This window comes from Rhinolophus sinicus, chromosome 17 (assembly GCF_057876585.1).
Source record: "Rhinolophus sinicus isolate RSI-liver-muscle chromosome 17, RSI-T2T, whole genome shotgun sequence".
Classification (NCBI taxonomy): domain Eukaryota; kingdom Metazoa; phylum Chordata; class Mammalia; order Chiroptera; family Rhinolophidae; genus Rhinolophus; species Rhinolophus sinicus.
The window spans coordinates 212,650,089-212,661,261 of NC_142517.1; the positions used below are offsets into that span (position 1 = coordinate 212,650,089).

The 11,173-nt window shown below is 57.0% G+C and overlaps 1 protein-coding gene across 12 annotated transcripts in view; it reads right to left on the reverse strand.

Annotated features, from left to right (window-relative positions):
* Window positions 1-11,173, reverse strand: part of ANKMY1 (ankyrin repeat and MYND domain containing 1) — a 50,113-nt gene that overhangs the window by 27,690 nt on the left and 11,250 nt on the right. For 6 of the 12 annotated variants that reach the window (XM_074316084.2, XM_074316080.2, XM_074316095.2 and 3 more), the window contains exons 2-7: window positions 10,838-10,984; window positions 9,526-9,712; window positions 7,348-7,491; window positions 3,739-4,211; window positions 1,850-2,066; window positions 1,321-1,485 (exon numbers count right to left, since the gene is read on the reverse strand). In XM_074316084.2, coding sequence (XP_074172185.2) covers window positions 1,321-1,485; window positions 1,850-2,066; window positions 3,739-4,211; window positions 7,348-7,491; window positions 9,526-9,712; window positions 10,838-10,968 — 1,317 coding nt within the window. In that variant the 5' untranslated portion in view covers window positions 10,969-10,984. Of the gene's footprint in view, window positions 1-1,320; window positions 1,486-1,849; window positions 2,067-3,738; window positions 4,212-7,347; window positions 7,492-9,525; window positions 9,713-10,837; window positions 10,985-11,173 lie in introns of those variants that run through there. The other 6 variants (XM_074316106.2, XM_074316102.2, XM_074316114.2 and 3 more) reach the window with 6 other exon arrangements.

An 11,173-nucleotide genomic window follows, 5' to 3' on the forward strand; every position in this document is an offset into this window, starting at 1 on the left:
TTCTCCCCACCGGCACCTCTCACTACGAGGTCAGGCTCATGGCCTCCTTCAGCCACCCAGGACTTGAACTTGAGAAGAGGGGACAGATGGAGTGTCTGGTAACCCAAGAAACTCTGCCTGCCAGGGGCACAGGTCGGATGGTGAGTAAATGCCTTTCCTCAAGAAAGAGATTCCGGACATTGGGAGGGCGTGAGCGATGAACAGAGACTTGTCTGGCCAAGGGGGCCTTTTTCCGGTTGAACTCGCCATCCAGCAACACACAGGAGGACCCCGGGCCCCATCAGATGAAGCCCTCAGCCCCTCCAAAGGCTTCCGGGTGGAATCAGTCCCGGCCCGGCCGGCCTTGCATGGCTGACAATCGGGGTCAGGGTCCAGGGTCTGCTCCTGAGGGTTGGGGAGCCTCCCCTTATGGGTGCAGCTCCTCTGCCCACACGCAGGGCATGTGGACCCCACGTGTCCCCTGCACTACAGAGAGCTGGGCCCTGCGCTGTGACTTGTCCTCAAGCCTGGACTGGAAAGGGGGCGGGTGTAAGATGGTGCCACGGCCGAGCAGAGAACAGTTTAGAGGTTCCTCAACTGATGAAACACAGGACTATCACGTGACCCACCAGGCCACTTCTGAGTGCAGTCACGTGCCACTTGATGATGGGGACACAGCCTGAGAAATGTGTCGTTAGGCCACTTGGTTGTGCGAACACCACGGAGACACTCACACCCTGGATGGCACGTCCTGGCCTGGGGCCGCCCACGGCACACCCACGCACACCCGCGTGCACACCCGTGGCTCACTGGCACGTACACCCACGGCACACCCCCGCCCTACAGTACATCACGTCGCACACGCTCGTTGGCCCAAACGCCATCATGTGACACACGCTGCATATCCCCACAACACCCGGAAGCAGGGTGCAAAGCAGCGTTTTCCCAGGGACCTTCCGGGCAGCATAGCTCACAACAGGCAGAGGCGGGCCTCCCAGCCCCCTCCCACGGCGTCTCCTCTCCTGAGGTCCCCTTTCCTCCAGGAGGGGTCTCCAGCCCTGAGCTGCTGTGCACATGGCTCGTAAGGACACACGTCCCTAGGCTGCCTGGCAATGAGCTCAGAAAACCTTCGTGAGTGTGCAGGCTCCGCCCCTACTTCCGGCTGCCCCACCACCACCACTACCACCAGCCTTATTGTCATTCCACCCCATCTGAACCTGGTCTGTGCAAGGAGGGGAGGCTGGTGGGCAGCTGGGACGTGAGACAGAGGGATGGACGGTGGGGGCCGGGGGACCGGGTGGACAACGGACGCTGGGCCTCCCGCGGGGCTGACAAGCTGACCTGGGACTTGGGCACCGTCCTCTCGGCCACGTTGGGCTGGAAGGACCTGGTCGGGTAGTAGAGGAGGAAGCACATGCTGAGTGGCGTGAGGCCCTCGTCCGTACACTTGTTCACATCGGCCCCGCTGTCCAGCAGCAGGCTGATGATGCCAGTGTGGCTGTGAACCTGGAGGGAGAAGGCGCCCTCAGCGAGGGGCAAGAAGGGCACCTGACACTCACTTGGGACACAGCCTCCCCCAGGAAGGCCCCATGCCAGGCCTGAACTGGGAGTGACACAAGCTCTCACTCAGGCTTGGCAAAGGGACAATGTGACACGTGACTGAGGCATGAGAAGACTGACGTGTCCCCAACCCCTCTTTCCACTTGACCCTGTACGTCTCACTTAGGGGCTGGGAAGACAGCGGGTTCACAGGGGGGAGAAGGGTCCCCACCCACCCGAGGTGCCATCACTCAGGGCCCTAAGGGGTCAGTGCCCCTGCAGGACGACCCTGCAGCCGACACAGACACGGGGGAGGGGGAGGGGTGCTCACAGCGGCCGCAGCGAGCACAGTGTAGCCCTGCACATCAGCCACGTCGGGGCTGGCAAGGCCGTCCCTCAGCACCCCGTAAATCCAGTCGCAGTCCCCTTCCTCGGCCTTTAGGATCATCTGCCTGGAAAGCTGCTCCTTGGGCCCGGGGCGCGCGAAGCCACTCCGGTCCCCCTCCAGGATGGCCCCCATGTTCCAGCTGGTGTGCACCTTCTTGTTCCTGGCAACACAGGAGCTTCCGTGGGGTGAGGGCAGCTCTGGTCCCAAAACTGACCACCAGTGCGGCCTCCCTCCCACTCTTCCTCTCCTAGGTCTTTGTCCCCCCAAACGCCCCCAGCCCTCTTCCCTCCCCTCACCGAGCCCTGGGGGCTGCCCCGCTGGCCAGCATGGTCAGCGTGGACGTGGCGCAGCGGGGGACACACAGCCTGCAGGTGAAGATGCTCAGGCCACCCGTCTGCCCTGAGCGGATGACTGTGAGGAGACCCTGTGCATTCCTGATTCATCCGGTCCCTCCGCGTGTGCTGGGAAAGGGGCTCTCCCAGCAGCCCTGGGGGGAAGGCCAGGCACACACATGGGCCTTGCACTTGGCACTGAGCACCCACATTCCACCTCTGCTCATTCAGTTTCCTGCTTGAGCAGAGAACATGCAAGTCCCATGGCTCATTCACCACATACAGCGAAGCCTCCTGTGCACATAACATCCGTCATGGTCAAGAACCTGTGGTTTATGGGAACTTCTGTACCCACCAGTCACCAACGAGTACAAGCTCAGCTCAGTTTACGTGATGGATGGATGGATGGATGGATGGATGGATGGATGGATGGATGGGTAGGTGGATGATGGTTGGGTAGGTGGATGGGTGGATGGGTGGATGGATGGATAGATGGATGGATGGATGGATGGGTAGATGGATGGATAGATGGATGGATGGATGGATGGGTAGATGGATGGATGGATGGGTGGATGGGTGGATGGGTGGATGGGTGGATGGGTGGATGGGTGGATGGGAGGATGGGTGGATGGGTGGATGGATGGGTGGATGGGTGGATGATGGATGCCTAAGTAGACACTCATGCTCACAAAACATGCTCTAAAACAGTTTAGTGATATCTGAAGACAAAGTTTAAGAAGGATTAAAATATTCTCGAAAATTTTAACTTAAAAAGTCAGTTTTTCTCCGGTGGATGCTAACTTGCCCAGGGCTGTGGGTGTGGGGGCATCTGTGGAGAGCGACAGAGCGGCTCCGGCCTTTCCCAGCCATCTTTGGAGAAGCCAGGGCCCGGCCACACCCAGCCCACTGCCGCCCTGCTCTCCCACCCTTGGCTCTCTGGCCAGATGGGTGTTAAGGCATCATGGGACTAACTCGGGTGGACCTTGTGCAGGGACTTGACCATCTAGTCACAGACATGACTCTGCAGAGATCAGGGCACTAGCTCTGACCTACACGTTAGAAACACGCACAAGGTCCCAGGACCAGGACATGAAGTCAGCCCCGTGAGCTCAGGAGTTTGTACTACTCCACGCCCCCTTCCAGGCCCTACTCCGCTAGCGCCCGCCCCGGCTCCACTCCCACCAAGCAAGTTCCTGACCACTGCTCACCGCCCCCGCCCCCGCCCTCCCCAGCAGGCCAGAGGGATGCGGGATCCCCATGCCCCTGCCGGGCTGGCCCCGCACAGCCCTCCCGCACTCAGCACGCAGCCCACAAGCCCCAGCACGGCTCCCCCATAGCCTTCGCCATCCCGTGGAATCACTCCGTCAGAAGGCAGACAGCGCAGTGCATTTCCGCTAACCTGACACACACCCTGAAAGCCACTCAGCCAGGCGCCAGGGCTGCCAGGAGGGGAAGTGGGTCCCCAGACCTCGCATGAGGATGAACCGCCGCACTGATTACCTGAACTTGTAAACTTGCTTGTGCATCTTGATCATTAAAGGGGTCTCGTTTCTGATAAACCAGGGCTCCCCGTCCTCTACAAGCGGAGGGACCTCGTGGAGGAAGATCCAGGCGTCCAGGTCTTCGCGCAAAGAGCGGGTCAGGGGCATGTGGCTGTGGTCGGTCGAGTAGATGTGTGTTTCCGGAGGCAGAGTTAGGTCGTCGTTCAGCAGAAACCGCTTATAGTCGTAGAAAAAGGGGTCCTGCTCCTCATGCAGGTCCCACTGCATGGTCTCCTCATCCGTGAGGCTGAGTCTGGCGGGACAGTGCGTGAGGAAGGCCTCGAACTCGGGGTACCTGTGTAGGGAGAAGCCGCTGGGAATCCCCGTGCACAGCTTCACCAGGTTCTCCTGGAACCACAGCCCCACATCCTGGCTGCCGTCAGGGTGGGTCTCCACACCCGGCCCGAAGCGCTGGTCCGCTTCGTACAGCCCCTGAGAAACAGAACCGGGCGGACAGCAGAGAGAACTCAGCGGGGCGGCCTACTTCGTCTCCCGATTCTTAAAATCCAAAGAAGAAAACGTATTTGTAAGAAATGCATGCATTTGATCAACTGGTACTCACTGGTCTTAGTATGCCCCAGGCACAGGGACCAAAAGCAAACGTGTCGCTAGGGAAGGCTCTGGGGATAGAGGTGGCGCTAAAGGCTGGCGGGCAGGTGGGGACATGACCGGGGCTCTCAGGGTGGAAGTGCGTTGTGATGCCATGAGGGGCTGGTACTCCAGCAGCGTGTGGGGTAGAGGCACCAGGCACCAGATGACACAGGCCCCAGCAGGTGTGAGGGAGGAGGAAGAACACCCTTGCTGCCTGGGAGCCCAGCAGAGTGCAGCACTTCCTGGGCCTTTCTGGATGCTTCCACCAGGTGTGGAGAGGGAAGAGCCAGGAGGGCCAGAACAGAAACAAGGAGGTGCAATGCGGCCCCCTCGACAAGGGAACCATCGCAGGACCAGAGTTCTGCCCAGGAAGCACAGAGAAAGGCCCAGATTCCCAGGGAAGTAATCTTTCCTGAGATGGCAATGAAGGACGCCTGGAGGTCATAGGAAGGCAGAGGAAGTCACCTGGGCCTGAAACAGTGGGACATACACATCACTCCCTGAGCTGTGCCCTCATCTGTGAACAGGAAAGGCAGCTCCTACTCAGTTCTCCATCTGTTCCACACACCCGTCCGGGTACCTCTGGCTGCAGTCCTGGGATTTGGCACCATGGATAGGATGGATAGGATGTAAGGCTTCGCTCTGCGTGGCCCTGCCCACAAGAAGCTCCCAGTCTAGAACATGTGGCAGAAGATGGAATGAATAAGCAAAACGCACTGAGGGTGACTTCATTGTGCAAAGAGGTTGGGGTACGGGCAAGAATCTGCAGAATGGCAATGGGACACGAAGTGCCACCAGAGTCTGTGAAAGTGGCCCAGTGGGGTGGGAGGGAGGGTGGGGTGTGTAGAGAGGTGAGGGGAATGGCATAAGGAGAGTGTCATTGGGCAGGTGTTAAGCCACAAGATTGATGGGCCTGGAAGAAAGACTAGGGGCAGAGCAAGAAAAGGGGGTGCAGGGTAGGGGAGGCAGGCAGTGGGGAAGCAGCAGCTGCAGATCTGTGCAGAGCCCAAGGTGCCTGTATCCCTGAGCCAAGGGCTCCGGGTCTAGAAACCTATCGTGAGGAAGTAACCTGTCATCCAAGCTCTAATCACAAGTGTGGTCACACAGCGCGCATCACAGCAGCAAAAACGCTAATGAGCCAATGATTAAACAAGGAGGGTGTGTCCACGGGATGCAACCTTTACATTTTGTGTTTTTGATAGCTGTTTACTTTTTGAGCAAACACTTTCTCTCCCAGAAAAGCATCCCAAGATCACCGGCAGAACACAGCAGGATTCATGAGCAAGGCCACGACCCCGCCCTGCCTGGGGGCCGTCCCCACATCACCATCCTTCCCACGAGAGGCAGGAAACCCAGGGGAGTGTGCTGTATGGGAGGGTGGTGTGTGTGCATATTTATTCAACACCTGTAAATGCGAAGCTAAGACTACAAAACATCAGCAATGATGAGGGAGGAATCAGAGCCAAGAGAAAAGGATGGATGCTGACTCCGGGGGGGGGGTGGTGGCAGGGGGGCTTTGTTTGGGAAAATATCAGTTTTTTAACATAATTACAAAAAAACTAAAGCTAAATTCTAACAATAGAATCCTAAAACATGGAAGCAAAACAACGCACCATAAGAATGGCCAAAATTGTGAAAGCTGACAACACCAAGATGAGTGAAGACGTGCAGAAACTGGAAATTTCACAGAGTGATGTTTGAAATGGATGGTGCCTTTAAAAAGCACCAGGCAGTTTCTCGTACTTACTACACACTTAACATATGACTAGTCCCTACTCACACTATTTGTCCAAGTGCAAATTAAGACTTACGTCCACATGAAGACTGGTAATCGAAAGCTCTTAGCAGCTTTATTCACAATGACCAGACACTTGCAAGAACTCAAATGTGCAGCTATTCGTGAATCAATAAAAAACGTCTTCTGTCCATGTGATGGAGTACTGCTCCATAACATAAAGAAATGAACTACAGCAAGATGCATGAATCTCAAGAATCACGCCCTGAGCCAAAGAAAGCAAAGATCAGATACTATGCACTGTAGGATTCCGTTCATGTGAAGTTATAGGAAAGGGGGAAACTACAGTGATGAAAACCAGGTTAGAGGTGGTTAAGGGCTGCAGGGTGGGGGTGGAGCTCGAGCAGGGAACCTGGAAGTGGGATGTTTACACACACACACGTACACACAGAAACCCACCTGTATGTGTGTGTGTGCATGTAAACTGGAGCGCACCCACACGTGTGCCAGCCGGGGGTGGCTAAGCTGTGGCGGCCCTTCAATGGACTACTCAGCACAAAGAAGGGGAAAGCTCTCCATACACACAACTACACACATGAATCTCAGACGCATTTTGCAAAGTGAAAGACACTAACTCAAAGGCTACGTATCGTGTGATTTCATGGACATGGCCTTGTGCAAAGGCCACGTTACAGGCAAAAAGGCATGGGACGAGGGCTGGGGGTAGAGAGGAGACCTGGTACCCAGGGACACAGGGTCCTGTTTAGGGAGTGGAGCTGCTCTGAGTCTTGAGTGTGGCCGTAGTTACACAGCTCTGTGCTCCAAACCTTCAGAACTGTATACTAAAGCGGGTGAATGTCACTGTAAGCTGTAGTGAAAGAAGGAAAAAGGGGTCTGTATTTGCAAAACCAGGAATGTTCTCCAGAAAAAAAAAGGCAAGTTGCAAAACAGTATACATAGATTGAGCCAGCTCATGTATAATAAGTAAATATTTAGGTGCATTTACTGTTCAGTCTAAGATACATACAACTTGCTAATATCGCGTCCCCTACTCAAGAGACTTTCAATTTCTTCTCGTTTTGTTGTCATTTTCACTTCCATGTGCCATACTATTGGTATCATCATAATCATTAAAAATTAGAAACAAACTTCCCCAGAACCTAAATAGCGTTTGTCCAGTGGCCTGCACACATGGCAGCCCCACCCCCGCACCTGCACACACACAAGGCCTTGCCCCCTCACCTGGAAGAGACCTGTCTTCGTGTACATGGTGCCATAGCCTTCTCGGGAGCTGAGGTAAAACATGCCAGTGAAACTGGAGCCGTCTGGCCACGTGTAGGTGCCAAAGCCGTGACAGTGGTCCCGGTAAAACTGCCCTTGGTAGGACTGTGGACAGAGAGCTGGGTGACGGGCGTGTCTGAGCAGCTACCCCTCACGACTCAGAGCCTTACAGGACAGGCTCTGGCTGAGCCACCGCCTGGCCAGCAATGAATGGGGACTACTGGGATGGTAGCCTCATGGGGTGCTTGGCCACAGGGTCCCCTTCAAGTTTGGGTGGCCAGTGTGACAGAGCTGATCACCCAAATCACGCAGAGCAGGTGCCAGGCGGCCAGCCCCCGGTGGCCACACTCTCCCTGCCCTGGCACCAGTGGGGGTGTTGGGGGAGGTGTCGGAAATGCCCAGACATCCTGTCAGCAAAGAAGGGCCATGGCCAGGTTGCTGCCAACCTTGGGTTTGGGCAGGATGTGTCTCTACTCAGCTCCAGCCGAGGCTCAGCCCTCACCCTGCCTGGCTCCCGCGCAGGTTCATAGGCAGCAGCCTCGGGTCACCAGCTTAGCCCTGGTGGGGATGGGGCGGGGGCCCTGGCTGGGAACATGGGTGTGACTTTGACATTGAGGCCATGGATGGGCCTCTGTCTGTGTTACGGGTGGGCCTATTGGGGCCCCTCCACTGGGGCCCCAGCAGGAAACAAGAATGTGATGTCCAATCGCCAGGGCCAACTGTCCTGCCTGTCAGACTGCTGCCTCCTACCCAGAAGCAGGCGGGGTCAGCACGAAGGCAGCCGTCCGTGCTCGCAGACCACTCTGCATGGAGGGGACGCGGCTGTGGCCTGCTTCAGTGTCCCTTCTCTTTCCTCTGACAATTGAGATGACTCCCCACAGGTTTTTCAGTGGGCCGACCCTACCCCCCAGGCACATGTGACCCAGCCTGGCCAGCCAGAGGACTCCTGACCCCTGGCCCCAGCCTTGATTTGAGTTTGGCCACGGGACCCATCCACAAGCCAGACAAGTGTACTGCTGGGGCCTTTTCTCACTTCCAGAGTGTGTGATACCACCCCCGGGGGTTCACCAGATGATGGAAGGTCAGTCTTGCCCCCCCTCACCCCCTGCCCATGGAGATGTGGAGAGAGAGGGCCTGGTGGGTCTTTAGAACCCCTGGACCCAGACACACCGGGGGCTACATGCCCCTGTGATGCACTTTCAGTTACAAGAGTCAACAAAGGCCCTCTTTGGTTTCAGCCAGGTCTAATTTGGGTTGTCGGTTACTCCTCCTGGCAGTGCCAGGGCACTAGGCTGGGCATTTCCCATCTTCTTCCAACATTCAATTTGTACGATGTTATGGGGAGTATAAGAGCCTATTCAACTAAAAAAATCCTATGTTGCAAATCATCTATGTAGGACAGCAAGAGGGACATTCAACCCTCAGCATGAAGAGAGGTCCGTACACCCCCCAGCACTGGGCAAATGTCTCCACGCTTCCCTCCATGGGCCTCTGCACAGACGGAGGCCTCATCTGACCAGCAGCATGGACATGCGTGGTCCTGTGGGTCAAACACACTTCACGTGGTCGAGGTCATTGCTCGGAGCGCCAGCCCCCTTCCTTCCGGCCTCTGGGGTTCACAAGCCGCCATGGCCTCACAAGCATTGCTCGGTGGACCCAGAGGTCCATGCCAGGCAGTCACGAAGCTGGCGCTTCACTTCAATGCCCCCCTGCTGTGGCCTTCCTTCCCAGGGAGAACCCAGGCGACCTGTCAGGAGGACAGGTCGATGGGCCCAAACCTCCCAGCACCGCGAGGGCAGCCGAACCACTGGGCAGCACAATTTGGGGTAAATGAAAACTAGTCGAAGACTAAAGAAACAAATGCTGATCAAGAGTCAGTGCTTGAATCACTAAGGTCCTGGTGACCTGCATGCATTGACAAGCTCAGCATGGGCTCAGGTCCCTGCCCGCCACCTGTCCTGGTCACAGGACATCTTGGGGCAGTTTCCAGGAACGACTCAGGTAGGACAGACATTAGCCTGGCAACCCTCCTGTTGATGGATCTCCGAATTCACAAGACAACCCTCTGAGTAGGAGAGAGGCTGGCCCTGCTGCCTGAGCCCGGGGGGAGGAGGGGAGGAAGCAGCAGAAGCCAGTTACCTCACCCGTAGGCCACGAGAATTCTCCATATCCCAACTTCACGTCCAGCCCGAACTGCCCCTGGTATACGCAGCCGTCCTGCCACTCCTGCACACCTTGGACGAGCTGGCGGTAGGCGTCCTTCAGATCCTGCTCACTAGGGGGGCCCTCGGACTCCAACTCCTCCTCCGGGGCCTCTGGGACGTCCCTGGGGGGTGCGGGTGGGGGGTGAAGGGCAGGAGGGGAGAACCAGGCTGGCTGAAGGTCTTAAAAGCAACCGTGTGCTCAGAACCACACTCTGTCTCATTCCATCCTCCCAGCAGCCCCCCCGAGGCAGATGCTGCTGCTTTCCCTCTTTTCCAGAAAGGGACACTGAAGCAGAGAGGGGTGGCGACTGCCCAGGGTCACACAGGAAGTGGAAAGCACAGTAAGTGTGCAGCTCTGTCTGTCTCACCAGGGTGAGGACCAGGCAGTGGAAGCAGATGGCTGCCCCACTGCAGCTGTTTGCTGGGTGAGCCTTATCTCCTCCACCGGCCCAGGGTGCCCCCTGCAGGGTCTTCTCTCATGAGCTGGGCAGTAGGCCGACATTGGGCAAACCTGCATGGACCCATGAACGGTCTGAACAGGAGAGGGGCTTAGGGCCAAGGGATGATCTGAGAGCAGCTTGAGGGGCAGCAAGCAGACGCCTAAGACGGTAAGAGGATGTAGATGTGTGGGCGCTTGGCAAGGGGCAGGAAACACGGACCAGGGTGGCTTGCTTCTTCCCTGTTCTTGCCCTGACTTAAAGTGGACCCACCCCTGCCCTATCACACACACCCGTCTCTGCATCCCGCCCCACTCAAGTCCTCTCTGGGGGACACTGCCCCTGGGCGTCTGTCTAGACTCGAGCTGCTGTCAGGCCTCACATAGCGTGGGGAGCCTCCGACTCTGAGCCCCGCCAGCAGATGGCTTTCAAAGGCCAGCCGTGAGCCAAAGAGGCTTAAAGCCTGTGCCTGACCCAGGGGGCTTCGGCTGCTGTAAACACAAGAACCTCTATTTGCCACGTCAGTGTGTGTCTCTAGGAAGAAGCCAGGAAGGATAGACACCCACATGCAACAATGATGAACTCTGGGGCTTCTGATTTTTTTCTCCCTTACCTGTGATTATGGGTTGAATTGTGCTCCCCCCCCCCAAAATTCATATGTTGGAGTCCTACCCGCCCCCTCACAATGTGACTTCACTGAGGGATAAAAAAACTGTTAGCGAGTTTTTAACACCTTCCCCAAAGCTGGATCCCAGCTAAGTCTGGTCCCCAGGGTCAAAGTCAGACCTCCCTATGAGAGGGTCCCCACACCTTTTGGCGAAGGGCGTGGAGCTCTCCAGGGTCCCTGGGTCCTCAGAGGCAGCAGACTTGCTGCTCCTCCCCTCCAGCTGGTCATTATTTGCGACTTCACAATATCCAGCTGAGGAATAACCACCTTCCATGTCTCTCGTCTTTGAACTGGAAGCAAAGCCAGAGACCCACATTAGCTTCCAGGGCTCCTGGGAGGTGCCCACTGACCGCCCACAGCCCCACTGGCCTTAGAGAAACGGGCCCCTCCCACAAGCTCACTGGGCCCAAGGGCGCGGCCCCTCAACCTGTTGGAACCCCAGGGGAAACCTCCGCCAGCGCCCCGAGGGTGCTCCTATC